The sequence below is a fragment of the Solenopsis invicta genome, chromosome 13 (assembly GCF_016802725.1).
Source record: "Solenopsis invicta isolate M01_SB chromosome 13, UNIL_Sinv_3.0, whole genome shotgun sequence".
Lineage (NCBI taxonomy): Eukaryota > Metazoa > Arthropoda > Insecta > Hymenoptera > Formicidae > Solenopsis > Solenopsis invicta.
The window spans coordinates 1,526,390-1,545,714 of record NC_052676.1 but is presented as its reverse complement, the minus strand read 5'-3'; the positions used below and the strand labels follow the sequence as shown (position 1 = coordinate 1,545,714).

The window sequence follows — 19,325 nt, the reverse complement described above, 5'->3', positions numbered from 1 at the left end:
TTTACAACTACACTAAACGTTGGAACGACTCTTAATATTTATTAAAATGTTCTATATTAACACAAACATGAATTTGTCATATATTTCATCTAGGAGAGACCAGGAGAGACTACTGAAAACTGTCAACCCTAAAATGCTCGGCGATAATTGAAGAGCGATGACATTATCAACTATGGATAAAAATTCAAATAATTGAGTGTCGATAAAGCAGGACACTGTAATTAACTTTGTAAGTTTATTTTTAGATTCGATATGTTTAATTTTCTAACGAGAATGCTCACACGAGATCTTACGAAATGCTCATTCTCGATGCTTGAATTAATGAAAGGAAAAATAATATCTGTTTACACATTTTCGGGTGATTAAATGTCAAATTGCATTTTTTTTATAAATCTTATTGTCGCTCTTATTTTGGGACTCTTAAAATCGATATATATTTAATTTTTTAATTTTTACGAAACATGTTTTGCAGTTCGACGTCTTTGAAACTATTTAGAAAAAAATAATGTTCTTTGTTTACATATTTTTTGGGAGCGTCGATAAAACAGTGCGCCACTCCGTTTGGAGTCTGGACTGTCTGGAGCCGACAGGATGGGAGACGCCAGTGACGCCACCGCCGGAGCCGAAGCGGCGCCTCACAAACACTCACAAATGGCCGGTGACGCGAGGAGGGCGGACGTGATACCGCCGTTCGGGAGCTGTTCTATCATCCACGCGGCGACGAGATGATACGCGGTTGCGAAAGCGATCTGCCCTCGATCGAGAATACGTGAAGAGCCCGTAGCTAGAAATTAATCCACCATGATCACGCGGAACTCCTGGCTCACCATTGTTTGCCTCCTCTGCTACGGCGTCTTTTCCTGCAATGGTAGGTGGCATCAGTGTTTTCATAATCTGTCATTCTCCCTCCTTTTTTAAGACGAACGTCTCCCTTGAGACGCATCTCCTTTTGCGCTCCTCTTTTCCCTCTTTTCGACATTTTCTCCATTTTTTTTTCTTTTTCCTTTGATCGTAATATTTTCGTTATTATTAGCACTTGGCATGTGCACAGTTATTGGTAGTATGTTTTTGTTTGTACGTTGTATGTTTGTATATGTGTGTGTTTATTATGCTTCATCTTTCTACGTTTCTCCTTTTATCGTTTATCAATGTTTTCTCTGTTGTTTTTTTATTTCTTTTTAATTCAGTGCTTTTATTTTCCTCCGCACTTATACAATAAAAAATAAAAATTATGTTTTTTAAAAATAAATATATTTTACTATCATCCTCCAGGCTCACCTCTTCTTCTTTTCGCCACTCACAAGGACATCAGAGTGGCCAACATGTCCCGTGGCAACAAGGTCAATATCATCATCAAGGACCTGTCGGAAGGTGCATCCCTGGACTTTTTTTATGAACGTGGACTGGTTTGCTGGTCCGACAGTGGTCTCGAGATGATACAGTGCATACGCTACAATGGTACACACACAGGCGAGAGAATAACGGTGGTAAACTCTAGTCTGATATCGCCCGACGGTCTCGCATGCGACTGGTTTACGGATAAGCTGTACTGGACGGACGGCGAGAAGAATCGGATCGAGGTGACCAGCGTCGACGGCCGTAACAGGAAGGTGCTCTTCTGGACGGAAATCTATCAGCCGCGCGCAATCGCTCTGGCGCCGATGGAAGGGCTCCTCTTCTGGACCGACTGGGGCGACATACCTAAGATTGAACGCGCCTCGATGGATGGTAATCCAAGCACCCGCGAGATCATCGTCTCTGACGACATATTCTGGCCGAACGGCCTGACGATTGACTATGAGAATAAGCTCGTCTACTGGGCGGATGGTAGACTATGGTTCATCGCCGTCATGGATTACAGCGGCAATAACAGACGCAAATTGATTACTCGCGATCTGGACTATCCGTTTGCCATAACGTTTTTCGACAATCGACTCTATTGGACTGATTGGAAGACCTGGTGCATCCACTCGTACGACATGAACCAGCCGCAATCGCATCCCCGTGAATTGTTTCATGGCGAATACATACCTGGTAGTAAATATTCTCTTGTACATATTAGTAGTAGCTTGTATTAATGGTGCAAATATTTACTGAAGTTGCTGCGCTGTATTTGCTATTTAACATCACGCCATTTGTGTCCTTGACGTGTATCTTTGAGTCTGAAAGAATTTGCAGTATAAGTGCTTTATTTCCTGCAGCTCTCTAGATTATCCCTGGTGAAAATATTTTTCATAATTTTTTATAAGAATTGGAACATTTTTCAGAAATACTCGTAAAGTCTATGTCTCTTAGAATTGTTCATACATGTGAATTCTGAAATATTCTGAGATTGCTCATCTCATAATTTCTAAAAAATACTTTTAACTTTTTTTTAGATTTTACAACATTTTATTAGAAATTATAGAATAAATAAAATCTTAGAAACCCAAAGCTATTTCATAATTAACATATACAAAAAATTCTGAGAAAAGATGTAGACTTTCTGAATATTTTTGAAAAGTGTTCTAATTCATATAAAAAATCTGAGAAAGTTATAAAATTGTTCAGAAATTCTGAAAAATACTGAAAAAATATATTAAAAAATCTGACAAAATTTTTTACCACGGATACATATTATCCTTCTATACCTTTTTATACAATATTTGTTGAGCTTGTATCTTTTCGGGCAATATTTATTAATTTTCCATTATAAAATTTGTGATTTTTTAAATGTTTTGTTTCTATATTTTGTACATTTATTAATTTTCTTATATTTATAATATTTTCATATATATTAAATATCATTTTTTTACTTTCAGGTGATATTGAAGTCTGGGATGCAAAGAGGCAGCCAGGTGGCAATAACCCTTGCAGGCACAACAACGGCAACTGTTCTCATCTGTGTCTTTTGAGCTCAGAGAAACCTGGTTTCAGCTGCGCCTGTCCCACGGGCGTGAAGTTGATTGACAATTACACGTGCGCCAGCAGGCCCGAGCAGCTGCTGCTAATCGTTCAACGAACCGAAATCTGCCGGATATCCTTAGATTCGCCCGATTATACGAACTTTGCATTGCCGCTCACCGGTATTAAGCATGCAATCGCGATTGACTTCGATCCGGTGGACGAATTACTGTACTGGAGTGACGAACAAACAACCGCCATCAGGCGAGCTCCTCTAGACGGATCCAGTCAGCAGAATGTCATTTCTACGGAGGTGTGCAAGTGGCAATTGTTTTCTAATATCTTTGATTATTGCAATATCTAGAAAACATTTTTAACAAAATCATTATAGTAGATATGCTTCACAATTTTTATTTTTTAGTTATAAGCATTTTCTTTTAACAGTAATAATATTTTTTTTAATATTGGTAATACTTTCTGTTCATTATACTTGTATTTAACTATAACTTCTTGGTTTTTTTTTTTTTAATTCTTGCAGATTGCGAATCCAGATGGCATTGCGATAGACTGGATCGCTCGCAATCTCTATTGGACCGATACCGGGACCGATCGAATCGAAGTGGCGCGACTAGATGGTAAATATCGGCGTGTGCTGGTGAACGAAGATCTGTCTGAGCCGCGGGCAATCGCGGTCGCGCCCGAGCACGGCTGGATGTTCTGGACCGATTGGAGCGAGAAACGGCCTAAAATCGAACGCAGCAATCTCGATGGTAGCGAGCGTATCCTACTTATTACCAAAGATATCTTCTGGCCAAACGGTATCGCCCTGGACTTTGAGCGTAAGAAGATCTACTGGTGCGACGCAAAGACCGATAAAATCGAAGTATCGAATATGGATGGTACCGATCGGCGTGAGGTGATCACTGACAATCTGCCGCATCTGTTCGGTCTCACTCTACTGGGCGATTACCTCTACTGGACCGACTGGCAGCGTCGCAGCATCGATCGGGCACACAAGCTCACTGGTAGCGATCGTGAAATCATTGTTGATCAGGTGCCAAACGTGATGGGAATCAAAGCTGTGCATCTTGGCCGAGTGAATGTCAGCAATTCACCATGCGCACGCGACAATGGTGGATGCAGCCATCTGTGCTTCAACAGACCCAACAACAGGTATGCATCGTTGGAAATACGCGAAAATTTTTCAGCAAGTTGATATTGATTTCGTTGATATTGTTGCGGATAGATTAAAGTTACTTTTATTCGAAGAAGTAAAGGATCATATTCTTTTTTATCGCGCTTTAGATATCGGAGTAAATCAAACTTAAAAATGATTAAATAACATATGTGTAAATTACACTTTATATTTACAGAAAAATTGTCAATAAAAAAAAAATTGAAAATATTTAGGTATGTCTGCGCCTGCCAGATGGGCTACGAATTGACCAAGGACAAGCGCACGTGCGTTGTACCGGATGCCTTTTTGCTGTTTTCCAGAAGAGAGAATCTTGGCCGAATCAGTATCGAAAACGTCAACAATGATAATATCATACCTGTTACCGGTATCAAAGACGCCAGGTATATTAATAACTGCAAAATAAATATTAGAATTAGATACAAAACATACTAGAATTTTTTTTAGAACATGTATACACAAAAAGTGGATATCCTTTTATTAGAAATGTGCCTAATTTAGGCTCCCCTTTTCTTTTTAAAAAATTTTTTTGAAGTAGCTATGTTTCTTTAATTTCCTGTTTAATTTATGTTAATATTATTTAAGCTGTTAAATTTGTGACTATTTATTAATGTAATGAGACAAGCTATTTCATTTAATTACAGTTTTTGACAGATACATATTGTGTATAAATTGTTCAATAACAAATGAGAGAAAATTTAAGAAGAGATTTTAGATCACAAAATAAGACGAAAATTAAAAGTAACAAAATTACAATTAAGACTTTATTTTTTAATTGTAATATTTAAATATTTATGTGTTTTTATGTAAATATTTCTATTCAGAATCAAGAATAACGAAATTTTGGTGGAAGCTAAATTTGTTTTGTAATTATTCATGTATGTACTGCAGGTACTTTACATAAATATCTAAACTGTTATAAATTTAAAAAATGAAGCCTTCATCGCAATTTTGTTATTTTTGATTTTTATTTGATTTTATCATCTAGAATCATTCCTTAAATTTTCTTTCTTTTATTGTCTAAACTGTTGTTTATTTCTAACATTATTTTTCTCTTTTTCTAGCGCTATAGACTTTGACTTGTCCGAGAACCGCATTTATTGGACGGATATTAAGCTAAAAACCATCACACGTGTCTTCATAAATGGTTCAGATATCGAAAAGATAGTCGATCTCGGCTTAGAATCACCAGAAGGTATAGCATTCGATTGGATTGCGCACAATCTTTATTGGAGCGACACGATCACGCGTAGAATAGAGATGATAAGAATAGAAGGAGGTAGCAGGAAAATACTTGTGTGGCAAAATCTTATTGACCCTCAAAACATGGCTGTAGATCCTCAGAAAGGGTGAGTTTTGCGCAACTTATTTCGCTATTAAATACCTTTAAATTTAATTTTATACAGTCTTTATAGCTTCAGTAGTTTGATTATATTCATCTATTTTTTTTTATTTCGTTTTTTTTATTTATATTGATTTGAAATTAATAAGTTGACAAACTTTTCATAAAAAGAAAAAGCATCTAAAAGATATCTCTTGTGACAATTTTAGTGATAAAATGAAAAATACAATAAAAAATAATTGTATAAAAATTTTTGATTTAAAGATTAATTGATGTTAAATAAAATTGTTAATCTTATTTAACATATTTGTTGTCAGACATCTATATTGGGCCGAATGGGGTAATGCCGGTAGCATTGAGAGGGCCTTGTTAGATGGCACGCAGCGGCAAGTGATCGTCTCGAACATTGGTCGAGCGAATGGTTTGACAATAGACCATGTGGGTCGCAAATTGTACTGGGCAGACATCTCTGCGCCTGCGATTGTTTGTTACGATTTACTGACGCAACGCAAGGATTCCATCATTTCGCATCACATAGTCTATCCGTTCAGCGTTACGCAGTATCGAGACTACATCTATTGGGCCGATTGGAACACAGGTGATATCGAGAGAGCGGACAAACTCACTGGGGCGAATCGCACCAAGATCCACACTAATCTAGCGTCGGTGACGGATCTAAAAGTGTTTCACGCTTCGCGTCAGGCCGGTTCGAATCCATGTGCGATTGCAAATGGCAATTGCAGCCATCTTTGTATCGCTCTGCCGGGTCTAAACAACGGTACATCCATCACTCACAGATGTGCGTGTCCCACACATTACAATCTAGCGCGAGACAATCGAACTTGTATGGCACCACGACATTTCATGATCTACAGTCTGAAGACTACGATCGCACGTTATTTACCCGATCAGACGACTGACTGCGCGGACGTGACATTACGTATACAAGGTTTGAAAAACGTCCGCGCGATCGAGTTCGATCCAGTAACGCAACATGTTTACTGGATCGATGGTCGTGTGACGATTCGTCGTGCCTTAGAGAACCGGACTCAACAACAGCACAGCAGCTCAGTTGTGGTATCCATTGGAAATGGTCATTTATTTGACCTTGCGCTGGACCCACTCGGGAGGCTGCTTTTTTGGACGTGCTCGACGAACGATGCTCTCAATGTCACACGTCTGGATAACGGTTCGGCTCTCGGCGTCGTAGTGAAAGGTGATGGCGAGAAACCGCGTCATCTAGCGATTTACTCGGAACAGCGATTGCTCTTTTGGACGGATGTTGGCAAGAAGCGGGTGATACGCAGCAAGATGGACGGCAAGGAGCGCCACGTGATTGCTAATGATTTATCGGAACAGCCCACCGGCTTGACAGTAGATACTACAATGTACATCGTCTACTGGGCGTCTGGCAAGCATATTGAATGCTCCAATTTTGAAGGCGGCAATCGCAAGCTCCTGGCCTCCACCACGCAGGGCTCCGCATTGCATTTGGCTATCCTGTTTGATTATCTCTACTGGTACGATCGTGATGCACAGGTCAGTAATGATATTTTATCGTCAATTTTGAATCTATCTTTGATTATTAATCTTCTGGAGCTGATGGTGGATTTATTGGATATCAGTTGTAAATCTTAAATTACTATTATTAAAATAAACTTAGTATTCATTATTCTTAAATACAAGTTATATCGTTTTGGTTTCTTGAAATTAATTAGTGCTTTTTAGTTAATATAAATTGAATGGATTTTACAAATTCAGCATCAGTAACTGTGTTATAGATTTTTACGTCAACTTTGGAGAGTTAACAGACTCTCAAGATTTGTATAGTAAAGTGTGAGATTAGAATAACGTAAGAATTTATATGTTTATCTCACGTAAATGTTTGTAGGTAATTGAACGAGTTAACAAGACATTTGACGGGAGTACTAGGCGAGGCATGCATGTGACGAGTCGTATGTCCTTCACGGATCTTATCGCGATCAACATGCCTGAAGATTCGCTCATGGAGACACACGTGTGCAGCCCGTTCAATGACTATGGTGGTTGCTCGCACTTTTGCGTTGGCACCAGTACTATTGCCGACGAGGCCACTGCGACGTTACCTCGTTGCTCATGCCCAAAGTCGTTGGTCTTGTCTGACGACGGCCGTACTTGTCGTGCAGCGCCTGTCTGTGGAAACGATCATTTCACGTGCGCCGCGCCGAACGCGGCCGTGAGCAAGGATTGTATCCCAGCTATATGGAAATGTGACGGCCAAACCGATTGTTCAGATGGTAGCGACGAGCTGGGATGTCCCGTGTGCTCTCGCGATCAATTCAGATGTCAGAATCATTGTATCGGTAAGCACAATTTCTTTCTCTCTCTCTCTCTCTCTCTCTCTCTCTCTCTCTCACTCTCACTCTCACTCTTTGTTGAATAATTAAAAATATCAATACACGAATATATATAAAAAAAGAATTATATATTATTCTGTATTTATTTTTACGCAGAATTGTCTTGGGTATGCGATGGAACTCAGCAATGCCCGGATGGTTCGGATGAGGCACAATGCTGTCAACCCGGACAATTTCAGTGTGTCGGAAATGGTGTCTGCATTTCACTGAATTTGCGGTGCGACGGCTGGGATGACTGTGCCGACGGCAGCGACGAGCTACCAACAATTTGTCTCAGTGCGCACAATCCGCACCGCCAGAATGCCGGACCCGATATCAACGAGTCCAGCAAAGTGACTTACATCATCACTATTTTGGCAGTGGTATTCGTGGTTATAGCAGGTCTTCTAAGCTACTACTACTGTCGCAAAAGGTTATTATCACATTAAGTTAACAAAATATATTTGTACTTATTAAATTATCTATTAGCATGAAATTATACAGATTTAAGGCAATTTTTATTAAAATATATATTAGTTTATAATATATTTTTTAGAAAACTTTAAGTTTAAAATTCAATAATTTTAAGATTTTTAAATAATCTTTAATATAGAAATAAACCTTTTATAATAGACAAGAAAATATTCATTATTATATTATTATAGATTTACCGGAAACGAGGGTCTGCCTGACATATTACACGATTCGGCGGGAGATCCGCTGTCGCCAAAACCTAGCAATAATAGAATGGTCAAGCCGATGTTTGTTTCGCAGAAGAATAGGAAAGATGCAGGATCAAGCGGAGGTCTCAAGGTCGGAATGGAAGCTGTAAGAATGTCCATGTTAAATGGAAGCAGTCTCGGTTCTAGTTATGATCGCAGTCACATTACAGGTAGCGTATCTTTGAGAGATAAAAGTTCTCTAATTGGAATAAAATCTAAAAAATATATATAAGAATCTAAAAAATATTTTTATATATATTCGCAGTTTTCATTTTTATGATATTTTTTATAATAAAACATTCTTTTAAGCTTAGAAAAGTTTTACACGTGTAAAAAAAGACTCGTTATATTATTAATTTACCATCCATAATTTTTATGTTCTATCCTCGCAGGTGCGTCAAGTTCTACCAGAGGAAGCTCCGCTGGTGGATATCCTCAGGAGACTCTAAATCCGCCTCCAAGTCCAGCTACGATCGTCAGCTCGACGCGTTGCTCGAGTAGCAATGCGTCGCGTTATAAGCCATATCGGCACTATCGGAGTATCAATCAACCGCCACCACCGACTCCGTGTAGCACCGACGTCTGCGACGAGTCGGATAGCAATTATCCGGCGCGCTATCGTTACGAGAGCGAACCATTTCCGCCACCGCCCACCCCACGTTCCGTCTATCACAGTGACGCGGCGATCAGCTGTCCACCGTCCCCAAGCTCCAGATCGTCCACTTATTTCAGTCCCCTACCGCCACCACCGTCGCCGGTGCCTTGAGAAGAGTCCTGAAGGTAAAGACGAATAAAATTTTGGTGCTTTTACTTTTGTATTTATCTTATTTCAGTATTTCTCTCAACGCCACTGTTGTTGCCGATATTTAAATTTTATGGTCAATTAACTCGACCATTGCGCATAGAAGTTTTAATGAAAGCGCTCAGACAGATAATAACTGAGAATTTAATGGTAGTTCTTACGGAACAATATAAGAGAAATATGACAAAAATATATTAGCTTTTAAAGCAATATATTTCTGCCATATAGCGAATTCAAGTGGATGCGCTAGCGCACACTGATACATATTGAAGACTGTTGTACATTAATTTATATAAAAATGTATGAAAAACAAGCAACTGAATTTAAATGCTCGACACGGATTATCACATCGTTTAATAGAATGCATTGCAGTATTTTATTTATAAAGCGCTTGTTTATATATTCTTTACATCTATATATAAATTTTTTTTACACTCAGAATAGCATATACATACACTCTATACATAATACAAACACACACACACACAACTTGCTTTAATCTGCAGTGTATTAATTGAATTCGCTCTTTAATTACTCGTTATCATAATAACGAATGGTTTCGTCAGAAATGCTAATTCTTATAAGATCAGTGTGTATAATTCGTATGAAGGATTAAGGTGAATTGTACAAATAGAATGGGGCGGAGCTAAATCTTATCTAAGATATTTCTCGTGTCACCTCTTGTTTCACGAGTTTTTTAATCTTGGATGAAATTTGATAATAATTTATGAGATTATACCATACTTTAGACTGAATTTACGAATTCTTCCAAAACTGTCATTAATTTATTAAGGTCATTTTTAGAAAACTTCTATTACGGAAAGAAAATAATTTTATAGATACAATCTTCCTTTTCAATCTTCTGACTTCGTAACGTAATAGAATTTTCAGAGAAATAATTTTACATTTTGATATAATAATAATAATAATAATATTAAGCTAAGACTGTTAGAACAGTCGTAGTTTAATTTAAATTTATATTATAATTAGTATTATTTTGCATATAATTATGTATGATAAAATCATATATAATTATATTATACAATTATATAATATAATTACATTATGTATTATATTATTGCAATGGCCTTAATGAGTTAAATTTAAAACAACGAGTGGCAAGATTTTTAGAGTGATAGAGAAACATTATTATTATTCGCATAAGATTTACTTATATGTATATTAATAATCCATTGGACTCTGCATACTGGAACGTGCTGCCCTGTATCATTTTCACATAGACAAAGCGAGAAAAAAGTATGTTATTGCTCTGTCTTTTGCATAGGTGCAGTGAAAGATTTTAATCCGCGTTTAGCAAATAATTATATTCATTAATTCATTATATTTATTATTTACATTAATTAATTATATTCGTTAATTATGTTCTGTATAACAATTATGATATTGAACATATTTGTATTCATAGGATGTAAACTAAATTTTTTTATTAGATTATATAGGGGGGAAAGAATTCTCGGCATATTTCGTAACAGAGTTCAATTTGTAATAACTATACCATTTGTGCCTGCTATACATTTTTATAGTTCGTAATGTACAGAGAAAAAAAAATCATATTGCAGCAAATATTGTAATGTAAATATGTAGTTTAAGCGTAGTTTCTATGAAATTACGTTTGCAATACATTATACGTGTAACAAAGAAACCAATGTACATGTCTATAACTTAAAGAGTTAAGGCGGAATATTCTATCTCGGTGGACGCCTCTTTTTTATTTTCTGCAAGTACTTTATAGACGTGCATTTATTTGTATTAATTGTGATATCGAAGAATATCATATTATTATTATTATTATTATTATTATTAATTATTATTATTATTATCATGATCGTTAACAGCAATGTGTATATGTTATTCATAATTTAATTCGATGTGGCAGTTAACCAAAGGCTGCGCGTCTCATATATTTTATTAAATTTGACATTTTCCGTTTTTTTTTTGCTCTAAAAAGGTGACGGTTTCACATATATCGTATTTGTAAATTCCCTAACGAGTTTGTGGGCGCAAAAAGGAAAAAGAGCGCCTTCCTGCCATAAAGTATTTTTACTACGTTTCCTGTTAATATTTTATTCATTCGTTCGACCGTTATCGTTATCTTACGAAGATATTTACGAGACTTCAATGACAAATCATATTCGTCTCTCTTCATACACGTACACCTACACTCTCACACAGACTAGATATAATGACACAAAGATTATGCGAAATCTTTGTAGCACTAATCAATTCATATGAACGTGTAACGTTTACATTGTAATTGCGCGCCATACGCGTCATGTATATACCATGTTGATACAGAAACGGCGTATCTTTAACGCACATATTCGTTCCTGTAAAAGCGAAGATATACAGCGAGCGAATGAGCGACGAACGCGAAATCAGATATGCAGAACTTTTTTTCGCATCCTCTGAGCAAAAAGCAAGAAACAAAAAGCAAAGAACATATCGTAGAATAGTTTTTACCGCTCTCCTACTGTAAGTTCTTTCTCCGAGGAAAACACCAGGAGAATTATGTTAGTGAAGAAACATAGGTGCGAGAAAGTTCCGCTGTTGGTTGTATAGAAGTCGAGATTTTTTCAGCCTTCCGTTTTGATTAGAAAATCTCTTTTCTCTCTTTTCCTGTTGTCCCCCCAGATAAAGACGAATAATCTTTATACCTGCCTATTATTCATGGAAATAAAAATGTCAAGATATCTTTCGAACTTCAACTCGACTTCCGAATCTCGCATTCGCCGTTCGTTCGTCCAGCGCTTTAAGCGCAATCGCTGAATTTCGGGAAACTGTGCCATAAATTGTACGAATTGTAGTTCTGTATGATACGCGTAATCGTATCAACCTGTACAAAATACGCAAACGGATCGCAAGGACTTCTACGTCGCATTGCGATTTCGAAACGGCCTTTTTGAGAGAAAAGAAAAAAAAGAAGAACGTACTAATAAACTATTATTTTTCATTTCACACGCGCGAAAGACTGAAAGAAAAGTATATATTACTGCCTATATTATTTTTACATTTCGCAATTGACGCGCGCGTGCGTCCTCTTGCGTAGTCTATTATGTAGCATATTTATACAGTGAATAAACCTGTTTGTTAACGTAAATCTCTCCTAGGAAGATTTTTTTCTTGACTCTTCAATACAGAGCGAAATATATTTAATAGTGGACACGCGCCCATTATTTATCTAATACCATTGCTTCGAAACGATCCAGATGGAATTTTAAAAAGTAATTGGAGCGAATAATGATGGGCTGGAAACGTTACTTTTTTGTAAAAATACTTTTTATAAAACTCGTTACCGTTATTTGTTACTAATCTTAAAAAGTAACGAAATTTTGAGGAAAAATTGTGTAAAAAAATTTCTTTAGAGTGACTACATTGTCTTATACCTTCAAATATAAATTTATAGAGGTGTTTGTTAATCGGAATATGCATGTCCATAAGCATGTATTGTACATTTATATAAAGTAACGATAAAATTCATTACTGTCTTTGTAAAAATGTAGATACGTTAGCGTTACTAAAGATAGAGAAAGATAATGATCGTTACTCCAAAAAAGTAACAGTAACAGTGTTTCTAGTAATTCTCATGTAACATGTTACTTACCGGCCCTGATGTATGAGATTTATTTCCACTTGTTGAACGAAGAAGCACGATACTTGCTCGATGAACATTCCCTCTCGTCCTGAACCGCCAACTCCTCGTCCAGCAGTAATTCGAAGTTACCCAAAGCTTCCGGGGAAGGTAATTTGTTCCATTTCACGCTGTTTGGACCAAATTAATGGCAAATTAATCTCGTAAATTATTTGAGATTTTCTTTTTTCCCGGCAAATATTGTATACTTACTCAGGCATACCATCCGGAGGCAGGACCACCGACACGATGTTATCGATTAATTTATACTTTAAGATTCTGTCGTTTACCGTCGTGGATGTGAGAGATGGCGAGGCATTTACCTGAAAAAAATAGAATCAAAATCTAGATATTTTACGAAACTTGATATCACCCAGCAAAAGAAAATGATTTGAAACGGATAGAAATAAATTTATTTCAACATTTTAAAATTTGCGTTTCAGATTTTTCGCATTCATTTGAATAAAAAAATAACATGGATATGAACACATTGGAATTCAACACAATACATGAATTCATTTAATTCGTATTTTAATTGATTCGAATGCAAAAATATTCGAAAATTTTTAAAGCGCGGACTCGAGTAAATTAAAATGAATTAAAATAACTGCAATTTTTATTTCATTTGTATTCATTTCCGTTTGCTAGGTCATGAATTACTATACGAAGAAAACGACGCACCTCGATCAGCCACGGTTTTAACTTGTTGTCGATGATGATGTCATATCCGTAACACTCGAAACAGTGCCGGTCGTTCGCCATTACTGGTGCTACCGCTTTTAACGAGTGCACGATGCACCAGGAGATGTTGGCAAATAGCTTCTCCGTGACTGCTTTTCCGCGTGTGCTCTCCAAGTACAGACGCAGATTCTGTACGCTCAGCTTACCGCCATGCTTGCTGTTATATTCATCCTGAAATTTTTTTATTTGATTTTCACGCTGATATACGCGAAAAATATTTACGGAATCCACATTAGAAAAGAAATTTTCGCGGATCCACGCAATCTATTTTAATCGGTGACAGAGTTGAAATGATTAATTCTATTCTTACTATTTAAAATATATTCAATTGAGTTAATTGGATTCAATCCATTAACATTTTTTTCTGTTTACAAGAATATTATGAATTTTATTAAGTAAAAAAACATGTTGAGAATTTCTTTCATATTAACAATTTTCAGGTAATTTTTCTATAATAAAAGAAAAAAAAATTAAAAGTGCGAAATAAGCATTTGTGAAATCAAATCGAATTTCGTGAATAATTTGATAAGTGTATGTGATACATACACCATGCTTTTGCACGGATACATTTGTCAGATGCACGTACATGTTGTCAAGCTCTTGAACGCTGGTATCGTATTTGACGGTGCAGAATCGGCAGAATCCTAATTTAAAGAGATACGCTTTGAGCGGCCGAAATGACGTGATGAGGACGTACAATCGGAGATCGAATTTCTTGCTGCCGATCAGCAGCGGATTGTCGATATATCTGCCATGGAAAATGGTCCAAAAAGAAAAGAATCATCAGCATTGAATCTTGTTAATCATTTTTATCGCGAGATTCTCGTGAAGGATATAATATCGAAATGTCTTTGATTAAAATCGTATTACCTGGATATGACATACGACTCTTTTGTCAAGTTTGGATTGAATGGTGTTTTCGCCTCGCGTGACCACTTCTTCAACTTGCTCAGCTTGTTGATGAGGAATATCCCGGCGCCCTGCGATTTGCCGCATGGCTTCATGATCCAGGTGCTCTGCGGGGACTTGCGATATTCTTCCACAAACATATTGTAATCTACGGCATAATATATGCATTGTAAGACCACACTGAGAAAGAAAGTTGCCAACTTAATTTTTCAATATAATCATATTGAATTTCTTCAGTTCAAGTATTTATATATTTCAATTAAACATATAAATGTTTAAATTGTAGCATTTTATGTATTTAAGTTAAATATATAAAGATTTGAATTTAATCAATTTAAGATCAAGTTTTTTTAACAATCGTACTAAATTTCATCAAGAAATTACATTTCCAATTAAATAATATAATTTTTAAGGATGTAAAGAGTACGACCCTCACCCGCGGGTAAGACGAAAGTCACCGGTATAAAGTCGAGGTATAGATATTTGCCTGGACCCTCCACGCGCTCCGCCAAAGGATTTCCCTCTCGCTCCAAATCCTTTCGATACCGCTTAATGTTCTTCACTAGAAGATCCTTACGCGTGAGTTCATAATGATTCGGGAAGTGATTGATGATTCTAGCATAAACAAATTTTTTTCTGAAAATGTTATGTCTCTAATAAAACGGAAATTTGCAAAACTTCCTTTAATATGTTATATCGATTTTTTAAAATGTGTGTAGTATTAATTTTTAATTAAATATTTACAATTTTTATATATAAGAAACATCATTTTAAAAAACAAGAATTTAATGTGTTTGAAGAATTAAAAATTTAAAACACGCACAGTCTGTCCATTTTTTTGAAAGACACTTTGGAGTAGTAAATTTTTAAACAAGATTTTTTAAATTTCATTATTAATAATCAACATCTCCGGTTAGAAGATCTTACTGATTATCATCCATCCTGTATCCAGTTTCAATGCTGAAGATGTTCCTGCAGGATAGCGTAACGGCCCTGCAATAAATAATAAAATATCAAATAAATAAATAATGAGTTCCTAAGTAATGTGCAAATCTTATACGTGTCACGATTTATGATTACCAGTAAAAGTTCCAATCATCTTCTGGACCAACCTGCGTCCAGCCGCGTTTCTCGAAGTTGTGTACAATCACAGATTTATCCACGTCCGTGCAAAATGTGATTCTTGTTCGATCCATCCCGACCGATGGCACTCTATAATCATGTGATCAGTTTTCTTTTCGTGGCCACAGGAAACAATCAACACTAATATTTTTATATTAAGAGATTATTATCTAGCGTAATTATATGTAACTCAAAGCTAACTATTGCAAGAAGCTATTGCAAAGTAAGGATAAAATCTTATACTTTTAAATTGTCTTAAAAAAGATGTTTATAAAATAATTGTAATTCATAAGTTAATTATGGATAAGAGATAATGAAAATATATAACAATAAAATTATAAAAAGACTTTCTAGAATTAAAAATAATGATAAAGAAGGCTAATGAGAGTCAATTGCGATTCTTGATGCACAATTACAAATTTATTTGACAAATTGCAAATTTTATTAAACAAAAATCAAACTAAAAAATATATAATAAAAATTGTAAGATAAATGAGATACAGAAATTAATTTATACTTTTTCATTTATGGCTTTTGCCAAAGAAACAAATTTTGCTAGAAACTATAGAAGATTCGTTCGATTTCTGAAGAGATAAATAAAGAAATAAATAAAGAGATGTACAAAGAAATAAATTAGAGAATACGCAATAAATTCGAATAAACTATTTTTTTCCCGAATGAAAGTTCCAGATATTATAGTTGGAAAATGAGCTCTAGAAGCATTCATTGCAGATCGATGAGTCTGAAATTTCTGGAACCTTAGCGGATATCTTTAAATGTTTTCAACAATGGTCCTTTAACCATCTCGAACAGCATAGTTTGTACTTAATTGTCATGAATTTCATTTACCTGCCATAAACAGCGCAAGCATTTGGGTTGACAGTTCGTTTGGTTTCCGCGGCCACATTCGATGCCATGTTCTTGATACTTTAATTACAAATCGCATCGTTTGATCGATACGGTCGTTAACCGACACTTCAACCCAAGTTACACAAAAGGTTTGTTCTTTTCAGCTATAATTCTAATTTGAATGAAAGACAGTGTGTTAAACTTTTGCTAAATGTATTTTTTACGATACGATAAAATTTTTGAATAAACAAATATTTGTTTTAAAGATCTTTTATTAAATATAAGTTTGAAGTCGTAAACGCTGTACTATTGTCGTATATATTTTTTTTTATCATTGTAAAGTTTTTTTCATAAATTTCAAACTTAAAGACAAATTAAAAAATTATCTAAGATTGTAATTGCAATAGAATTAATCAACTTACATTGTCTGGTATCCTGGTATAGAAAAAAATCTACAAGAATACGAAAAAAATTATTAGTATATTGAGAAACTGCAGTTCTTCAATAATACACCGAGAGAAAAAATTGTAGTAGTAACTATAAGGGGCTAACCATACAAATTTTGTTAATAGAATTATAATATATAGTTAAGTAAACTATAACATAATTATTGCAACATAAGTTATTAATGCTTATGAGAATTAATACAAAATTGTTGTAATATACTATATAATATACTAATTACAACTATTTTTTATTAGTTTTCTTAACCATTAACTTGGTTGTAATAGATTATAGTTCTATAATATAGTTCGGCTTAACTATATATTATAAATTCTATTAACCAAATTTGTTGTCTCTTTATAGTTGCCACCACTACATTTTTTCTCTCAGTGCATACCAGTAATTTTTTGCATTGTATTTTTTTTCCGTAAGCATAAAGAAGAAAAGGTTAAATAATTACAAATGAGATTCGGAACATTTGACGTACATTCTCCCAGCAAAATAAAATAAATTTAAATCAATTGAACATTACAATTCGTTTTAACTTATTAGAGTTCACTTTAGAGTTCGCTTATTTAGAATCTCCAAGTATTTTTATATTCAAATGAATTCGAATAAGAAATTTATTGAAATACGAAATAAGCTATTTATTATTTTAAAATCGAATGGATTCATGTCCCCATTATTATTTTATTTATAAATCTTTCTTGAAAGCAAAAGAGTTTTTAAAATAATTTAATTTAACAAAAAAAGACTTTCGATTCAGATCATTACGCAAATAAAAATCAAAATTAAAGCTTATACAGAAGAAATATATAATTTACTTAAATAATATAACTAATAAGCTTAAACAATACTTAGATGTGTATGAATATTAACCTTTTATAAGATTGACACTGTTTGTCCAATTAATCTCCAAATAATATTTCGGCAAAATTATAACTTATGTGGCGCATCATCTTAGTAGCATATTTGTAAAATTAAATTTAGAAAGAAATTGTATTAAGAATCACGAATAATTGTTTGTACATCAATTAGCAGACATGCAATATGCATATACTGCATATATATACATTATATGTAGATATAGATATAAATGTATTAACCAAAAACCTGTAGTGAAAACAAAGGAAGATGTACGTCAATATCAGATGTTCCGTATTTCATATGTAATTGAACATTTCCTTCTTTATAAGCAGTGTAAACTGATTAATTCTATCGCAATAATTGAAAAAAAATATTTTAGCTGTATTATGTATATAAAATATTTAGATATATATTATAATTAATCCATGTACATACATGTTTTCAAAAATGCATAATAATTTTTAAAGTATAATGTAGAAATATTGCATGAAGTATTGCACATTTAGCATGGTAATAGTTTAAATAAAGAATAATAATATTAATAATATTTATTATAAGTAATATTTTAAATACGAATTCTTTACAGCTTTGCAGCTTTACAGGAGGCGAATTCCTATAAATGCATCCTTTTAAAACATTAATATTTCCAGCCACATGATTTTAATTCAAGCCAGATGAATATTTGCGACGCGCAGTTTGAATAAGTTGGAGATGGTAAAAATTAAAATTTATCATTTAGCCCAAAGAACTGCTGCATTGACATAGACCTAATGTTTAATAAAGTATTTATTCAACATTTATATTACAGATCCAGTTCCACTGCGTTTATTTATCGACGGTGCAGCGTACTGTTCGTGGGTGACAATTTCTTATTGTCAATACTTTGTTAGCAACAAGCTACAATTAAAAAACTTCAACATTTTCAGCAAATATTTTGCAACATGTGTAAAAAGTTAGATATCACACGTGTCATTACTTTGCTACTAATACGACGCATTATTAATCCTCAACGTGTACTCTTGAAATTTTATAAATTGATGATATTTTATTGTTATCATGTCGCCCATGATTCCGATTACGCAAATTGACAGCAACTTTTCAACAACTTGTACAGTTCCGAACATGCTAAATCACGTGTTTAACTATTGGGATTATTCATTATCATTGTATGCCTATCACATTCATATGATAAACATTTCGCTAACGCGTTGTTTTAGCACGTGTTCAATGTCGCAACCTCTTGATATCATACATATATGTGTGTATGTATATATATATATATATATATATATATATATATATATAAATTTTTTTTGTCTTTTTTAATGAAATAAATGAATTCTCGTGAGAGAATTTAAAAAAAAAATAAATTTTGATCTTCTTTCATGTTTTTGTATTTTTAAATTATAGAAGAAAGTAAACAAT

The 19,325-nt window shown here is 34.5% G+C and overlaps 2 protein-coding genes across 6 annotated transcripts in view; one reads left to right on the top strand and one right to left on the bottom strand.

Annotated features, from left to right (window-relative positions):
* LOC105208165 (low-density lipoprotein receptor-related protein 6) overlaps positions 1-19,325 on the top strand; it is a 37,467-nt gene that overhangs the window by 5,318 nt on the left and 12,824 nt on the right. For 2 of the 5 annotated variants that reach the window (XM_011177928.3, XM_039456610.1), the window contains exons 2-12: positions 94-868; positions 1,273-2,037; positions 2,802-3,196; positions 3,422-4,056; positions 4,294-4,461; positions 5,143-5,427; positions 5,738-6,959; positions 7,312-7,762; positions 7,913-8,228; positions 8,461-8,687; positions 8,910-12,437. In XM_011177928.3, coding sequence (XP_011176230.1) covers positions 802-868; positions 1,273-2,037; positions 2,802-3,196; positions 3,422-4,056; positions 4,294-4,461; positions 5,143-5,427; positions 5,738-6,959; positions 7,312-7,762; positions 7,913-8,228; positions 8,461-8,687; positions 8,910-9,283 — 4,905 coding nt within the window. In that variant the 5' untranslated portion in view covers positions 94-801 and the 3' untranslated portion in view covers positions 9,284-12,437. Of the gene's footprint in view, positions 1-93; positions 869-1,272; positions 2,038-2,801; positions 3,197-3,421; positions 4,057-4,293; positions 4,462-5,142; positions 5,428-5,737; positions 6,960-7,311; positions 7,763-7,912; positions 8,229-8,460; positions 8,688-8,909; positions 12,438-19,325 lie in introns of those variants that run through there. The other 3 variants (XM_039456611.1, XM_011177929.3, XM_039456607.1) reach the window with 3 other exon arrangements.
* LOC105208150 (probable tubulin polyglutamylase TTLL1) lies at positions 9,069-17,663 on the bottom strand. The gene is made up of 10 exons (XM_011177927.3): positions 16,590-17,663; positions 15,699-15,830; positions 15,546-15,611; positions 15,055-15,233; positions 14,580-14,766; positions 14,256-14,457; positions 13,650-13,880; positions 13,182-13,291; positions 12,942-13,099; positions 9,069-9,291 (listed from the first exon to the last, which is right to left on the bottom strand). Exons 1-9 carry the CDS (start codon positions 16,655-16,657, stop codon positions 12,961-12,963), a joined length of 1,314 nt encoding a protein of 437 aa, XP_011176229.1. The 5' UTR covers positions 16,658-17,663; the 3' UTR covers positions 9,069-9,291; positions 12,942-12,960.

Bases quoted from the DNA above. Each gene is read 5' to 3' on its own strand.
- LOC105208150 (XM_011177927.3), bottom strand. From the start codon at position 16,657: ATGGCATCGAATGTGGCCGCGGAAACCAAACGAACTGTCAACCCAAAT. The intron at 13,292-13,649 runs GTGCGTCGTTTT...TATTTTTTTCAG, and splicing joins TAAAACCGTGGCTGATCGAG to GTAAATGCCTCGCCATCTCT. The intron at 13,100-13,181 runs GTAAGTATACAA...TGGTCCAAACAG, and splicing joins CCTCCGGATGGTATGCCTGA to CGTGAAATGGAACAAATTAC.